Here is an 18,249-nt window from a genome sequence, read left to right as displayed (position 1 = left end):
CAACAACGGTCCGACTTCTGTGGGAAGAAGAACCGAATCGACACAACTTTCAAACACCGCGCCTCCGTCCATGGTTTGGATGGCGGCACGGATGGTGCAGCTGACAATCAAATCCCGCAGGAAGGATGCGAATCTCCAACACGTTGTGGAATTAAAGCCACACAGAAAAGAGGAGCTGACTCTGTTTGTTTGCTGTTCCTAATAAAGAGCTCAGGATCTTTTCAGAGAAATACTTCATGGTTGAATATTTAATATGCATCGCAACATTAGTGTTTGAGTTGAGCAGAGGTTTCTCTGTTATGTCTAAGTGGGAGAAAGATTTAAGGTGAAGCTTTTGTAACACCCCGGGGTTCCTACCAATCGCAAAGCAATATGACAAGCTACACACACCCGGGCGGCTCTGTCGCTCCCTATTTGTCAACAAAGCATTTTCTGCCTCAAACACGCAGAAAAGCTTTTTACCAAAGTTCCCTTAGGTGTGCATTTCTGTCTGCTTTGCATATTCTGTATAAAACAGTTCTTTCATACCATTTTGACTTCTGAAAAAAAGTTTGTAGTTTTTATCATAGATATCGAGATAAACCAACAGAAAATTTCTGCTGCCGGCGCCTCCACAAAGGGGGAGGAAAAGGAACGAGGCCGGCAAATATTTGGATGCTCATTTGTAAAAAGGAAAAAAATGTTTACTTCATCCATGTTTTTTTTCCGCTCCTGTCTCCATCAATCAGCCTCTGAGGATGCACTGCCAGACCTGCGCCCTTGTGACCAGCTCGGGTCACCTCATCGGAGGCGGCCGGGGGGAAGAGATCGACAGGGCCGAGTGCGTCATCCGCATGAACGATGCCCCCACCGCCAGAGGTTACGCCCGTGACGTCGGCCGCCGCACCTCCCTTCGCGTGATCGCTCACTCCAGCATGCAGAGGGTGCTGAGGAGCCGCCACGAGTTGCTCAACGCCAGCCAGGACACGGTGTTCATATTCTGGGGACCCAGCAACTACATGAGGCGAGACGGAAAGGGCCTCGTCTACAACAACCTGAGGCTGATGAACCAGGTTCTGCCCAAACTCAAAGTCTACATCATCTCCTGGCAGAAGATGCTGCAGTTCGATGAGCTCTTCAAGAAGGAGACCGGCAAGGACAGGTGAGCGTGTTGTCGTGCCCGTCTCAACGAAAAAGAGTCTGAATTACATGAGGACGTAATTCTGGAGAGAAGTCGTTCTGCATGAACAAACGTAGTGGTGCTTCCACATCTGGACCAATTCTGGTGCACAGACACAGAAAATCCTCCGGCTGTCAGACTGGAGTGTGAATTATAACATGACAGTCAGGTGGGTTAAGTTTTTCTCCGGGGAGAAAAGAAATGCAGTTTGAGTGCAGACGTGCAGCTCAATGAACTGAAGAGTTACGGTCCTTATAGCATCCACCTTGTTAAACTAAAACTGTCAAATAAACGTAGCCAAGAAGAAAGTTCAGTGTAGCAGGGCAGAAGAATAAAGTACTTCAAGTACCTCAAAAACATTTGGAGCAAATACACTTAAATACTTTGCAACACTTCTACTGCAGTTACTTCAATATAATCTTTTAATATTATTAATTACCCGACCAGGTAGGTGGCACTTTCCCTGAACAGTTTCAGCGTGTACCAACTGGACATATGAAACCCTGAACAGGAGGTCCGATCGTTAGCTGAATGCCGATGTCACACAGCAAAATAATGCTGGAGAACGAGAGTTGTATATATAAAGTCATCTTCCATATGAGTAAATGTCTTGTAAATGTAAACTGACTGTTATTCTCATTTTATTAATTCAGGTGCTTTGTGGTTAACTGGCTCTTTAAATATTTCTCTCCCTAAATGCATCCATATCATTCACTCTTACTCACACATGCTGTCAATTCAGTTTTTAATTTTAGAAGCCCGATAAAGAAGCTGGCTGTCAAAAATGTCTGCGTCGCCTTTGAAAGTCAAGCTCAAACACCATTAGAAGGTAATCCTTGGATGTCGCGTGTGATGTGAATTTTGTTTGTTTCTTATATGAAGACGTCTGTCAAGGTCAGGTGATTAAACCCCCCCCCAAAGAAAAAAAAAAAGGAGCAACTCTGCTCTGCCTGCCTGTGAAGTGCAGATGGCGTAGTAAACACCGCTCTGAGCTCCTGCGGCTGCAGCACCTTCGCTCCAGCTCAACAGCGTTAAAGAAGTGAAATTGAATGAGTCCGAGCCGGGTTCTCAGTCCTGCAGGCATTAATGCTTAATGAAAACAACACCACACACACACACGCGCTGTTCGTCTTTGCTCTTTGTCTGAGCCTTTGTATCGGGTGTCACTAGAGATTGAATCTGACTGCAGCTTGAGATAGATGTCAGGGGAGAAATTGCAGAGTGGAGGATTTGGCGAATAGCTCAAACATCCATCCTTCAGATTCTGTCCCTACAGTCGTGGTAAATGTTTACAGTGAGCAGGCGTCCCCTGTCACTGCTCTTATTGACTGTTTTTCATCCATTGCCGTGCCCAGCATTAACATTTGGCAGGCTTATTTTCAGCCATTTCTGCAGTGGGATGTGTAGGAGGAGAAGAAGGTATTAGTTCCTTAGATATATTGGTTTTGTATTTTTATTATGTCAGATAAAAGTTTAAAGGAAGCGACTGGCCTGGAAAATGTTCCGTACCGGTATGAAATAACGATATTTTGCTTCAATGATAAAATCTGTCCTTTAGTCACACCAGTTGGGATCCTGTGGGAGAGCAGTATTGCTAGGAGTTTTTCTGGATAATCAACTGCATGATCGGCAACCCTGCAAGCCTGTAATTGTAATTATGGGTTGTGCCATTTCAGGAAAGGTAATTAAGATGGTGTGGGATGATGCCACATATGCCCATTTTAATCACACCAGCAGCGGAGCAGTGAAAAAAACTGATCCCCTTGCATCCTCTGTTAAATTACAAAGCTGGAATGAGCCTCAACTGGTGATTAACAGGAAATTAGCATTTGGAACAACAGTTTTTTTATATATCCAGTGTTTTATGTTCCTGTAATGCTTTATTAGCATCACTAACAGTTCCTCTGTGCTACACTTTGCTGAAATTTAGTGTGTGGGTTGCTGGCCAGGTGGCAAGACGTCATTCACTTAGCAAAACATTATAAGGTTGATCCCTTTAACAGAAAATGTACCTGCTGGGGGAAGAGAATGGAAGTGATAAAAATAAATATAAGGAAGAAAAAAGGTCAAAGTAGAGGAAACAGAAGCCTCAGCAGGTCAAGTGGGCAAAATCTTCAGCAGAAGAAATGAATCTGGATTTACCAAAGCTGGAGTTTCTTCTCACTGATTGAGAAATGAAAATTTAAGGCCAGGCTGTCATCTGCATACTGTATGTTATCCAGGATGGTGAGACCTTCACTCAGGCTGAAGGGCAGACAACGTGTGCAGGAAAAAAAAAGAAGAAGATTTTAAAAACTAATAAAGTATCATTTGTTGTTCAGTCAGGTGCAACAAAGTTATCAGGAGAAACCACAAAATTAAAGCAAATGAGGGTGGTGACTCAAACTTCCACTGAAGCGAGAAAAAGCAGCCACAGCCAATCAGACAAGAATTTGAACAACTTCTGTTTTTCTTAGCGCTAAAATAAAAAAGGCCTGTTTTCCATTTTTCCTGTTGATGTAATAAATTTCCAGATGTGATGAAATGCTCAAGGGCCCGACAACCACCATGAGAGAATGCTGGAATACTCGACAAAAGAGAATAAAAGAGAATAAAAAGCAAACTGGAACATGATGTTTCTTCCCCAGCGGAGGAGGAAACATCAGAGAAGATGTATTAGCAGAAAAAATATGCATGAAAAGAGATTCCAAACAAGGGTCAAGGCTGCTTAGGACTTGAAGAACGTAACGGGGGGGAAAAAAAAAAAAAAAAAAGATTATCTGGAACGGCAGCTGTGATCTGACTGAAAGCACCGTGGCTGTGACGAAGATACAGATGGCCTTAGACCAAAATGTGCCTTAATTAAAAATCAATACAAACAACAAAGTAAACATCGAACTACCTCTAAACATTATTGAACACGTCTGCTAGAAACCTTAAACGGGATCTACCTGGAGGTGTTTCAAAGGAAGGAGGCATGAAAAGAAAATGCAAATGAATATACATCGGGCTCATTCATTTATTCATCGTGAGACATTTTTCATATCAGCCGTTAGCTCAACAAGATATCATCAGCTTCTGTTTTTAATTAAAGCTGCAGACTATATGTTCTTCTGAGTGAGATGATGTTTTTCTCAACCGGCTTGAATGAGTTGTTCTCTTCTATTGTTGTTATTTTAAAAGCACTCGTCTTTTTTCTTTTATGAATGCCAGCGTTCAATATAATCTCACCTTTTTTCATAAAAAAAATAAAAATAATAAAGATTTCAAGGCTCAAAGATCAACACACAATTAAACTATTCATCACACAATTGCTTTTACTCAATTTTACAGACCCAAACTGCAAACAGAAGGAAACAGCTGCGTTCCCCTTCACAGGAATAAACCTTTTCCCCGAGTCCTTTTAAAAGACAGCCATTGAAGCTAAGAGCTTGACATTTCACACCACATTATTCATCAGCATGTTCATAAACAATGAAATGAAGAAGACTTCTTAAGTGAGATTAGCGGTATGCCTCCTGACTAAGACCTCCACACATCCAGCACTCTGTGGTGGATGGCTAAAAGCTGCGCTTTGAACTTTACAAGTTTTCTAATTTGCACAAGGCGTGTGTGTATCTGTATGCGTGAGTGTGTGTGTGTGTGTGTGTGGAGTCAGGGGGCTGTTGTCAAATTAAAGCCCAGTGGCTGTGTTTGCATATCACAACAAATCAACATGTACCAGACAACCTGACTCCTGCCGTAAAAGAAAATGAGAAATCTGCACTTCAGCTGCAGTAGCACCACTTTGGATCGGCACCGTTGTTTGTTGCATGACTCTAATAAAGATGAAAGTTGCACAAAGGTGCAACGTTACCATTCATCTCACTGTCACTCAGCGTGGAGGAGGGATTGATGCCAGAGGTTTGGAAACACAGACACACAGAAGGAGCTGACCGTTTGTACGCACATTTCTCCAGCAAACAGTGAGAGAGAAACAAAAAAACCAAAACAAAACGACAGCTTTGTCCGAAATCTACGTCATATTTAACACAAACAGAAGATAAAGTAGACTACATTTACCATCTCCCATTTGAATTCCAGCTGGGCATTTATTCTCTTTACAATAACCTCAGAAATGCCTACAATGGAGGAACATTCACTGACATGCACTAAACTTTCTCACAGCTAGAAAATGACAATAATGATGCAGATCGACAGTGATTACAGCTCTTTATAAACTCAAGTATTGGCTGTCTGCTAAAATACAGGACTGAATGTCTGCACCAACAACACCGTAGCATGCTAATATGTCAACACATGTATTTTAAACATTTCTGTGTAGAGAACTTACATTCATGCTCACACGCTAACAAATCACGCGTCTGCTTGTCAAATCTGATTCAAGCAAATTGGATTTGAGAAGTTTTTACTAAAAACTTCCAAACCAAATTTATTATGATTCTTCCAGTGAATGCAAAAACAAAACATTTTCCTGAGATTTTACTTTCAGCCCGGAGCATGGTGCTGGTCGTAAATAAAATACGACGGGGAGTGGACACAAACCTTAGCAGCCCGACACAATCTGGGCGTTTTAATGACCCTCCGGGGTTTCGTCTATAACGAACGCCACCTAATCCCCCGTCAACATTCTGCTAACATTTCCTCCCCTCCTTGCAGCTTTTCAGGGAGATGCAAAATAAAAATGCTGGCCTTTTTTCAAGGTTTTTCTTTCTCTGCACTGTTCTCTCAGAAACAGTCTCAACACCTTCTCAAAAAATCAGGGTAAACCGTTCACTCCTGATGTGTCAGCCTCATCAGCCGGAGACGAGCTCGGTGTCAAGGTGCCTGGTTGTTCTTGTCGAGCCTTTTCTTATCAGGCTCGAGCTTTTGTTTCTCTAACTAGCAGACTAAAACTCCCAGCCGGCAGTGTGGAACAGACTAGAGGCAGTAAGAAACTGTCTGAAAACAGAACGTGATCATTTCAAAAAATATACATGTAAAGAGAAGATATATGCAAGTTGATGTCACAAAATAATCTGCAGAAATATTAAGATAAATCAGTAAATTCCCAAAATGAAAGTCTTAGATAAAGTTTCAAGAGTCCAATTGAAATAACAAATAACTTATTTACCATCCTCAGTCAGCCACTGCTTTAATCCACCTCCAAAACAATTTGATGGATTGTCATGAATTTATGTATGTTGACTTAATTAATCCTGTTAAATGCAGTTCTGACAATTTCAATTATCAACAAAAGGACAAAAGTTGTCCGTTCGTTACGTTCATTATTAAATGTCAGCCGTTTTACTTGCCAAAATATGAGAGGAAAAAGGAGCTGGTGTGAAAATCTTTTTTCCCCTTAATCAGTGTTCATTTTTTCTGCCGTTTGACGACGCAAAGACAAATCTGACACTTTTCTTCTTTTTATGCTTCAGATTATTTTCTGCAAAATTAAACAGCACTGATTGCAATGAAATGAAATATGTGGGTCAGACTTTTCAATTTTAACTGATAGCACAGAAATCATTACATTGTACTCGCCCACACTGAATGCATCGTTAAAATATCCTCAGTGTAGGTCGGAACTATGTGTTTGACCCCCCCCCCCGGCTAATGACATGAGCTAACTGACTGGAGTCAGAAGTTGCCAAACTAGAGTTCAGTCAGCAGAAGTAAATTGGAGATGTGGCGTAAAAATGCTCACGAGCTCACGTGCGCTGATCTGAAAAAGGAGACCTCAGAAGAAGTGTTGATTTGCATAGAGATGAAAGGATTACAGAGCGATTTCAAAGAGTTCAGATGGCCATCAAGCCGCAGCCAAACAAACTGACTGTGTCTGACAGAAAGGAGCCGCTGGAGCCGGTTAGTAGCTTTATCTCAACCACACAGACCATGAATGTACAGGATATGATGGAGGAAGCCACCAAAAACATCCCATGCAAGTTTATCAAGTCGCATCATCGGAAAGATGAAACTGAGGTTGGATTCTTTGGGAAGAACAATCACATCCAAGGTGAAATCAGGGGAGGATGAGATATTCCAAAGTTTTAAATCATCCAGGCAAAACCTTAAAACTGCATTTAGATACTGCACTGCATTCCTGAGAGCACATTTACCTTCAGTTTGTCTCAAACAGGTGATCTGCAGAGTAATACAGTTACTCCAAAAGGCCAGGATGAGACTGGACAGCTCTGTCCAAGACGTTTCTATAGATGGATAAGTTACAGAGTCTCTGCTGGTCAGACAAACAAAGCTCCAGATCCTGCATAACCGAACACAGGAGACTGTAAGAATATACCTGAGCTGAAGTCATTCTGGAGGAAGAACAGGAAAGAGAAAAAAAAAAAAAAAGCTGACACGCATTGTGTTTGGTGACACGTCTGAGATGGTGATCGGATCACAATTTATGAGCAATTAATGCAGGAAAGTAGGCCACTCCAAAGTTCACGCACTGCTGAAGCCACCTGCGCTCTAAGTTAATGTGGCAGATTTACTGGTGTAAAAGTTCTGCCTGTGGCTCCACCACGTCTGTAATTATTGAATAAGGACGTTAATTTAATGTAATTGATGAGCATTAAGTAGAATAGATTTTCTTTTTACCTCCCTCTACAGTTTTCCTTTTTTAAATAAATCTTTCCACATTGTTAGCAAATTGCAGCATAGCAAACGACCCCGTTGGAACAATTAGAATAAATGCATTAATTTGTACCTCCATCGGCTTAGTTAATATTTCCAAAGGAGCCATGAATGCGTACTGGTCAGCATTCGCCACCCAAGTCAGGCCGAAGCTGAGCTGTGCTGCAGTCGGAGGAGAAAGATATTCAGCCAAAGGATTCAAATAAATCCCTGATGAATCTTTTATTGTAAACTTGTTACATCAGCTCCTGTTTGAATATCTTCACAACATGAAACAAGAGCAGCTCCGACTATTTATTTCATTTTTTTTTTTTCTTTCACTAAAACTAATTTATAAATGAATATTGATTGTTCCAAAAATGCCTTGGACCACAGCAGCTAAACTCCTTGCTTGACAGTGCTTGGCAGTGATTATGGCTGTGGCCGCTGGCCAACGAGCCGGGGATCAGCATCATGAAATCTGCAGCTCAGATCAGGTTGTTAGGCTGTTGTTAGGCAAACTAACATCAGCAAGACAAAAATGTTAAGTTGTTCATTAAAAAAATAAAATAAAATAAATATATATATCTATCTCAAAGGTGTTTCTTTATACTACAATCTTTTTAACATTTCACACAGTGAAGCATCACCACAGATTTCAGTCAGCTCTCGATAGGACATGATGTGTTTTGCTTTAAAAAAAAAAAAGAAAAAAGAAATGTCAGTAATTTTAGTTGTGCTTTGATTAAAGTCATTTTCTCTTTTAACTGATCCTTTAGAAACTGTGCAAGTTTCATGACTTGGAGCCGATCAAATCTGCCGAAAACCAACAAGGAATTCTTAAAAAATGCATGTAGTCAGACTATTTTTCATCAGGCAGGAATCCTATGAGACAGATCGCTCTGATGGGCATTTAGATTTAGAGACTCATGCCATGTAAACATGTTTCTTGCGAAACAACATATAAAAAAAAAAAGAAGAAGGGGGGTTCTTATTTCTAGCTTGTGGAAAAAGGAAATACTGTGAAGGCCGGCAGATGGTTCAGCCATGTCATTTGCAGACCAAAGCTACTTTCTGATTAAAGGTTTGATTATTTGACAGAGTTCATCTGAATCAGTCGATATGTGGGATGGATCTGTATTTTAATGAAGCAGTGTGGGAAACTGAATGATCTCACAGTAAGGAAAATCGACCTCTGGATTTAGATAAATCTTTTCTCTGCCATAATACACCAACATCAGATTTTCTGATTATCTATCCCCGGTAATCACATAAAAAAAAACATCCAATGCTGCAGTTTTCATCCTTGTGGTCTCCCACACATGAAATCCATCTGTCTAACTGTCTTTCCTCTCTCAATCTCTCCCCATTCCCCTCCTCCTCCGCAGGAGAATATCAAACTCGTGGCTGAGCACCGGCTGGTTCACCATGACCATCGCCTTGGAGCTGTGTGATAGGATCAATGTCTATGGCATGGTCGCCCCTGACTTCTGCAGGTGAGACGGTGGAGCTGCATGTAAAACGTCTTTGTGAGCTCCTCAGCGGGAGTTTTTATAGCGCAGCTCTGCATGTGGTCGCTTCAAGTGTATACAAATTCACAGAGGCGCCGAGCAGCCCCCCCCCCCGATAGAAAAGATTACATCTGTAAAAATATTCAGGCAGCTGATAGATAAAATGTCAGCGCATGGAGATGTTTGTGGAATGCTTAAACAAGTCAGTAAACAGTAAACAAGTGAACGAGATGTTCCACGACTTCCACGCCAATTCTTGTTTCTCTGTGCATTTAAGGGCTGAGAGGGCAAAGGAGAAAAAGGTTTCACTGCCCACCACACGGTTCAGCGTGGGGGGGGGCAGAGTGTGTTAAGAATGCAAAAGTGGCGAAAGATGAGGATGTTGTATGTTACTGACAGAGGAAAACAGCTTTGAGCCTGGAGGATGGACTCACCTGGTCTAATTCCCTGCTACACTACTTAAGCTGGTGTCAGTCAAGCTTTGTCTCCTTTGGCTCTCTCCATTTTGGCTTTATTTGATTTTGCTGCCGCGTACAATGCCGCAGACACACTATCAATAAAAACAGGCAACAATGGACGGACGCACAATGGATTCTCCGACGCTGAGAACAGAGTTTCTCCCCTGAAATCCAGACAAACCACAGCTGCATTTACAATAAGATGCTACATTTTATTTCCTTTTTTTTTTTACCCTTTTCGTCCTCTGGTCTTGGTTTAGCTTGGATTACTGCACTGAAACACACTTAAATGAGATAAATGTTCTGTTTTTACTTGAGTGACTCACTTTTCATGATATTTTTTTGCTGATGCTGATTGTGATTAGATGTTAAGAGGAAAGCTTGACATCCAACCGACTCTGTGGCTTTCAGGTTAATACGCAATATAGTTGTGTTGTTGAGGATTCCAGCACAACAGCTAACAAAAAGTGTCAGTCTTGAACAGATGAACAGATGGCGGGTAAAGTAATGTTTTGGTCACACAATTGATCCCACTTTTCTTGCTGGCTGGGTTATTTCCTTTTGGCTTAACTAAACGCCTTTTTTGCCATTAGTGCGAGGTGAATTTTTCAGCAGCAGCACGTTGACCTTCTTCAGATGTATTCCGCTGATTTGCTCCAAAATATCCTCATTAAAAAAAAAAATACTGGATTTACTTTGGGCACCTTCTTTACATGCCAACATTATTAGAAGCAGCTTTGTGGAGATGTTAAAACTTTTCAACAGCGACCATATGAATGCACAAAGCAGTTTTGCAGCGACACCATTGAATTCAACACAACTGCAACACTACAGTGTGGACAGAGCCACACACAGTACACAACACTGCATCTGCAGGTCAGAGTGTTAACCCCTCCGTAGTCACTGTGCTGCAGCAATTTGAAGAAAGCACGCTTTCCATGTCATCTGGCAACAGCAAGAATGAGCCTCCTTCAATGAGAGGACCACCATGACCCCACGCTGCTCAATGCCGTGCAGGACAGTTGCAAAGAATCATGGGATACGGAGTCGCTCCTGCCTCGGTCTCGCTCTCTCTCCTAGCAACCAACTCACCCTGCCTCATTAGCAGAGTTTAATGTTTCGAATTACAGCTCACATCTGAGCCACCTCAGTCAACACTAAATTGGGGGATTTCATTGGAAAAAGAACAAATCTTATTAGATTTCTCAATAAAAAAAAAGAACAAACTGTAAAATATCCAGGCTTTGTTTTATCCGAGTACTTAGCTCTCGTCGATTACATTTTTTTTTATCATAGGTTTTGGCACATTTTCCATCTTGACGATAACAAAGAGGGAATGTCGGTCCGCTCCTCCCAGCAGTTGCTGGGTTAAGCTGATACTTAGCAGCCCCTTTAGCTCACATAACAAGTGAAGTCTGTAGATCTTAGTGGATGTGACCCGACTGAGAATTTTAAAATCCATCTCTCTCTCTCTCTCTGAAATCATGTCAAATATGCTTTATTGACATGAAAGTTGATGCATCAAAGCATATTTCATCAGAGATATCTGGATGAAATTTCTGTTTTGATGCCTTTCTCCTCTTTATTTTATCAACTTCCTTTCTCTATCTCTTTCAACCTCACAGGAATACTTTTTCACGCTGTTAAGCTGCTGCTGCCCACATTTATTTTAAAACGCCACATTTCCCTTTCTTTTAAAGAAAACATATCAGAAAACTAGAACTGATGCGAATGACAGCGTTGGTGATGACTTTACCGGCCTTGTATAAACTTCACCTTTGCAGTGTTGAAGCTTTTTTGACTTTTCATTTTACGGTGAGTATGTGCTGAGAGAGGCGGGGATGATATGAAACTATCCCCTCAGTTAGCTATAAACCTTCGACCGCTAAAACATTTCATGAACAGAAGGTTTTACCAAAAGTTTAGCCAAATGTAAAACACCTATGAGCGACATTTGGACAGACAAAGTAGAAAACAACTATCCACCTGTATCTGACTGCAGATATTGTGTTCACAGAGGCTCAGAAAATGTGATTTGATGTCTCTGGAGAAGAGAATAAAGAGTTTGATTCACAGACAATAATGTCTGCATATAAGAGACCACCAGTTGTCCTGGAATAACAATCCTGATTTCATATACACGTCTGCATTCGCTGCTATCGAAGCATTTTGAGCAAAACAAACACAAAATTATTCTCTCGATACTGAGATCAATTTGTTCTTTCTGCAAAAATAACGAAACAAGAATTGATCTGAGTTTGCACAAACAAGGAATTTGCTGCGGCAAACGTGTGACCCACAGTGTGACCCCCATTACATACGACTGGCGCCCTGAGGAATGTGGAATGGCCATGCTAAAATATAATTGGAAGCAAAATCTAGTCTACTGGGCTATAACGTTTATGAGGATGTAGAACTGTATATGTAGATGTTTATTGGCGCAGCTGAAAATGCTGAAATGCAGAGAATGATTTGCCTCATTAATAATACAGTGGCATCTGCAATATCGCTTGACAGGCGGATCAAAGAGTGCAGTGCAAACAGTGTTATCTGCTACTCTGAGAAATCTGGGAAGGAAGGAAGATTAACGGAATTAAGAAGCACAAAATTCAAGGACCTACTCAGTTCGAAGTAAAAGAGGTCCGGTTGTACCTGAACTATGCTGTCAGGGTCATTAGCGTTGCAATTTCCAATTTAGGAAACAAACATCATAGACAGCTACAGGAAATCTGAAATCCAGAACACACAGGGATGTTTTGTTTTGGTTTTTTTTTTTTTACAGATATGGTACGAGCAGACTGCTGCAGGTTTGGGAAGACAACATGTATCCTCACACATTTTCTCCTCTGCTCCATCAGGACACTATTAGAATACAGTCCATGTGTCCATGCGACGCTTTGGAACAATTCTGAAAAATCCGGACACAATGGCTGTCCCTGAATTCATTCTAACACTGAGCATGGATAAAATTCACTGAAAGGACACTTCTGGCTCCAAATCTTTTCACTGTGTGGTGGCTAAGATTTGCAACGGCAAACCACATGATGTGAAATCCCCACACACAGTGCTTCCAATACAGTATACAGTATACAGTCACGTTTATAGATGCCATGTAAAAGGAATGTATTTAATCTAACAGGAATATGATGGGAGGAGAAGATATGGGTGGAAGAATGCATGTATGCAAGTACGACCAGTGCGTTAATACAAATGCACGACAACCTTGAGTCAGTGATGCTGCCGAGCTGAATACAGCTCTTGTTTTTATCCACTTTGTGAGATTCCTATGAGCGAACATGTCTTTCATTCAGAACCTTTTATCCCTTTTAATTCATTTAAGTACCTCTGTGAATGCATATTTTCAGTTTTGAGTTATTACCTGCTGATTGTTGACGGCTGGTGTCAATATCAGTGATGGAGGCTGATGTTGGCTGATACAGGGCATGAGGAGGCGTGTTCGTCTGTCCGGGCCACTTTCTTCTCTTCAATTCTTCTGCTCCCCTCATTAAAATGAGAGTTTTGGCTGCAATGATAAATATTTGAAATACTATTGACTATCATATTTTAACCCTCTACAGACCACAAGACAGCTAGCAAACTATTGTGCAGATACATAGACAGCAATAGAATTTTGCTAGTTTAATTCACAATCTGAACTTTCCATATGTCCCGTCTGTTTACCTTCCAAACGGAGGTCTTCTCCTCTCTTCTTGCCCCCCCCCAAAAAAAAAAAAAATCACCAGCTTTTTTGCAGTTCACACAACCACAAGTTTAACACATTATCATCACAACCTGAGCAAAATACAGATTTGTGTATTTGACATTAAAATGAAATAAATAAATAAATAAATAAATAAAAATAGCCAAATGATGCTGCACATCCCTGTAAAGAGAGTCAGGGTGCATGTCAGCCCCCCCGTCGTGTGAAAGTGAAGTGTTTTTCAGATCTGACCTGTCCCTCATGTCCCCCTCCATCCCTGCAGGGAGCCTCAGCATCAGTCCGTCCCGTACCACTACTACGAGCCTCGTGGTCCAGATGAGTGTGCCATGTACATTTCCCACGAGCGCGGCCGTCGGGGCAGCCACCACCGTTTCATCACAGAGAAGCGGGTCTTTGCCAAATGGGCACGGACGTTTGACATCCACTTCTACCAGCCGGACTGGAGCCCCCCGCCTCTGCCAGCCAACCGGACGCTGGAGGGAATGGGGACAGAGGCACCTGCGCTCCCCCGGAAGACGTGACCGGTGTTGGGGCTGAAATTAGCACGCTGTGGAGATTCATGTCAGGAGGACTGAGGGCGAGATCCTGGACCTTTAACGGGAAGGTGAAAACATGAAGTAGGCATGAAAAACTGTCACCACAGATGAACACTGACTCTCGTTGACTCTGCACCTCCAGCAGTGTGTTTCCTTTACTGCGCTTCTCTGGAAACCTTGTAAAGCAAAGTCACACAAGAAAGCAACATCTTCACGCACTCCATTGTCAATGCATGCAGTGTCTTACTGTTGATCCCCTCGGTCTTTGTGCACGTGTGAGCTTGTATGTATATGTTTACCAGAGGAAGCACAGGGGATACAAGTCAGCCTCTGCTGAATGAAGGCTGACAGTCTATTGAAATAAAAAAAACATTACAATGCCCATAATCTAATAATGTAATGCTGGAGAGCAGCTTGTGCTGAATAGTAATACGGCCGCTTCATTTATGATCCCTGTTCAGTCATCTTCTGCGGCCTTCACAGATTGAGGATGTCAATTTCTGTGATAATTTTTGCACTCTTGTGGCACGTATCAAGAATCAAACTCATTCAAAAGAAAGATACGAGCCACTTCCCTGACTTTCATTTTGCAATGCAGATCAAATATGTGCATTGTAAGCTCACTAAAAAAGGTCCCACAAGTTAAACTTTAGCAATGAGGATTTCACAAGTGTGTAATATTGACTGAGGCTTTATCTCGTGCGTGTGCACCTCCCCTGGCCTCCATACATATGTATCATAAGGCTTGGTGGGCTCCTGTCGCCAGTTAATAGTGCGATTTATATAGCTACAAGCTGGATTTCCGTGTAAATGCACAGCCATGTCACACAAGACAAGTGGGAGATTAAGATCGAGAGCAGGGACGCAGCAGCTGCATCCATCCTACTGTACTCATCCGCTGCTGCCCCTCTGAGCCTGAATCACCTCGCCAAGAGTTTGGAGGAACACAGCGTTTTTCTATTTTTGTTAAATCGTGTACGTGATCCGTCAATCTTGATTTCATTTCGTCTGCACTCTCACATCATTAGGCGGAGTGTATGCCACATGCATGCTGCTCCTCTCTCCTCTCCCTCCCTCCTCCTTTTTTTTTTTTTAACTCCTCTGCTCCTCTGAATGGGAATCAGGTGTCAGAAAGGGATGAAACGTGTGGTTACCTTAATGACACATCCTGATTTTGAGTCCCTGCTGGTTTTGCCCACATCTCTAATGTGAGTAATGAGAGGACAGATGCTGTGGGTCAGATAAATAGGATTCACATCATGTTTCTTCAGTGGAGATAAGGACATGATTGCTTTTCACACTTCAGCAACTGCAGGAGTGGTGCTACTGTACATTGCCTGATTGTGAGTGATGCTGTCTTTGTGCTATAGCAAAGACTGAGACGTGTGTGTGTGTGTGTGTGTGTGTGTGCGTGCGTGCGTGCGTGCGTGCGTGCGTGCGTTTTCCAGAGATGTTGACTCCTCTGCGAATGGCTGTGTGCAATTGTGTTTATTATCAATGTCATAAGCAAAAGCTCCTGCCTAATTAAGTCTGTAGTGAATCAAAGTATGTTATTTTGGGCTGCAATTGCTCATTTCTTCCATTCCCAATAAATCCATTGGTTCAGAAAATGTCAGTAAACAGCAAATATGCGCAAAAACCACCCAGAGACAAAGGTGACAATTTAAATGGCATTTCCAAACCCAAAAATATTCCATTTACTGTGATACTAAGCAGGCATGGCAGCCAACCTGAACATTTCCAAAAGGTGAAACTAAACTAAAAATAAATAGAGTTGAGATGAGAAGGTGGAAGGGAAACATTTAAACATTTCTTTTTCCTCAATAAAATACTTAGAATTGCTCACCTTTTGGGAAATAGTGACTTCCTTTCTTGCCAAGGGTTCAGTGAAAACACTGACGCTTCCTTTATGTCTGTGCAGTATAAAGATATTACTTAATGAACTTAAACAAAATGTAAATGTAAAAAAAATGTTTGACATTTTCTGGCTCTTAACGTCTAAATGGTGTTTTTATATCTCAGTGTCATTGTTAAGTATGAATTGGTGATACTTGAAGGTGCCAGCAGATGGTTTTTAGATGCCTTTGGATGGATTGGGGTGGACTGTTTGTCCATTTTTCCGATCTTTACACTAAACTAAGACGACTGTCTACATAGTTACTGTACAGGCATGACAGTGGTATCATTTCTAACTCTTGGCAAGAGGGTGCATTAGCCACAATTCCTTTTAGCTGATGAACCACATTTTGCTGCAGATTAATTTTCTCGTGCTCTACTAATTGAAGGTGTAAGTGCTGACGTTAATCTGTTTCTTTCCTTTTGCACATAATAAAAAAAAAAACAAAACCTAATTTCACTCAATAAAATAATTTTTAATCACTTGGCTGAAGTTCAGCTGTATCTATATTTAAAAAGTACGACACCGGTGAAATGAATGAGCGTGTTTCCTCTGTCTTTGTAGGCAGCTGCCCCGAGGGATGAGGATGAAACAGACGGTTTGAAGGGGATGGGAGGACAGTGACTCACCTTTGCGCTCCACTGATGGCAGCTTTCAGTTTTACTTTTCAATATCTTTTCCATTTCTGCTGGTGGCATCAGGCTGTGTCGCACTGAAATAATAATGAAAGAGAGGAACTGCTGTGGGGTCTCCTCATTACACCCCAGAGCTGCAGATATATCCCTGACCGATTCCGTGTTTGTCACTGAGCACCGGGACAATTATTGTATTTGGGAAATAGGATTGCCTCTGCACCTGAGGGTAGATCAAGGAAACATTAGAGAAGATGAAGACAAACCGAGGGCGATCAGTTATTGGACAGCTAAGCTTTGACCAGATCAATAAATTGTACTTAATAGGCAGAAGAGGACTGATGGCTCACTATGCAAATCAGCCAAAACATCAGTCCAGGCAACTGGTTTTAATTATGTGGCTGATTACTGAATTTTCTGACTTGGTAAAGAAACAGAAAACAACTGAACTTTCAAAAGAACACTTATTATACTAGGGCTAATTTCTCAGCGCAGACAGTTCTGCTCAGAGAAATCAACAAATTGTTCTCTCATAAGTGAGTTTTCTGTTCAATGAACAATATCATAGGATAATTGTTAATGACACAATCAATGAATGTAAAGCAACCCAGATTCAGTTAAGAGACGAAAATGGATACGCATTAGTTCATTTGTTTAATTCAAGTTGATAAGCTTCCCCACCACTGAGGCCAACGTAACAGTGTTCGCTACAGGTTTAATGGTGCTGACTGGAACTCACAGCAAATTTAATTCATGAATCTTTAACATCTCCCAACAAATCAGCATCAGAAAACAAAATGATTTGGTTACCACCCAATTCATCTAAGGGTCTTTTCTTTGAGTAAAACTGAACTATTTTTAACTAATAATTTCATCCATCAAATTTATTTTTGTTGATAAAAGTATTTTGAGGTTTATATTTTGAAGCACTACAAATAAAATGATTGATAGATGGACAGAGAGAGAGCTTCCAAATCCAAATCCATTCAAAATTGTAATTCTATCTTTGAATTTGACCAATTGTTCAACTAGATGTTCACATTTCTGAAGACTGTCTTGTCGACAAAGACCTCAGTCTTGCACGTTTTTAAATCAGACACTGTTTTCAAGATCCAGTGTTGGTAAAAGGACCAACTCCAAGCTCAAACTATTTCAATTTTTTTTTTTTTTTTTTTTTTTTTAAAATCAATGGGGTGAACGTATCCACATAATTTCTTGTGTTTATGATACAACTGTCATCTATAGCAAGAAGCTCTACATTTGAATTCTCTTTGCGTTCTAAGTTTATTCTTAGTGTAAAATCTACTTTGCATAAATGAATGAATCTCAAACAAAGCAATCTGGACAGAGAGATGGAAGCTGTTCATATTTATTATTGGGATTTCTGCCCAAGCGAATGTCAGTGAGCTTTTCTCGCCTCTCCATTATTTTAGTCTTCTTATTCAAAGTTTTAGGGGGGAAAAATAAGTTCAATTTAAAAATACAGCAAGTGAGCACTGCTGAGCTTAATTCATGCCACAGCTATTGTTGCAGATGAGAATGAGAATGTGTGACTGCTGAAATTACTATTATCATTCCTGGAAGTGATTGACATTACTAATACTCAGTGACAGTCAAGCAGTGGCTGCTTTGGCAGAGTTTCCATGGAAATTGGACAACCTGTCAAGTGCACCCGCATCTCCACACACCATGTGTATGCTTATGACTGTTTGTGCGTAAATCATTAAATTTAGCAAGTTGCCCCATGGGGTTAATGCAG

General features: G+C 41.2%; 1 protein-coding gene across 3 annotated transcripts in view; it reads left to right on the top strand.

Moving 5' to 3' along the window:
- The window catches only part of st6galnac5a (ST6 (alpha-N-acetyl-neuraminyl-2,3-beta-galactosyl-1,3)-N-acetylgalactosaminide alpha-2,6-sialyltransferase 5a), a 38,513-nt gene extending 21,899 nt beyond the window's left edge, over positions 1–16,614 (top strand). For 2 of the 3 annotated variants that reach the window (XM_029524696.1, XM_029524695.1), the window contains 3 exons: positions 729–1,141; positions 9,124–9,231; positions 13,688–16,312. In XM_029524696.1, coding sequence (XP_029380556.1) covers positions 729–1,141; positions 9,124–9,231; positions 13,688–13,946 — 780 coding nt within the window. In that variant the 3' untranslated portion in view covers positions 13,947–16,312. Of the gene's footprint in view, positions 1–728; positions 1,142–9,123; positions 9,232–13,687; positions 16,313–16,422 lie in introns of those variants that run through there. The other variant, XR_003841930.1, reaches the window with a different exon arrangement.
- The last annotated feature ends 1,635 nt before the right edge of the window (positions 16,615–18,249 follow it).

The sequence above is a fragment of the Echeneis naucrates genome, chromosome 17, assembly GCF_900963305.1.
Source record: "Echeneis naucrates chromosome 17, fEcheNa1.1, whole genome shotgun sequence".
Lineage (NCBI taxonomy): Eukaryota > Metazoa > Chordata > Actinopteri > Carangiformes > Echeneidae > Echeneis > Echeneis naucrates.
The sequence above is the reverse complement of the archived record's forward strand: the minus strand, read 5'-3'. Positions and strand labels throughout refer to the sequence as shown.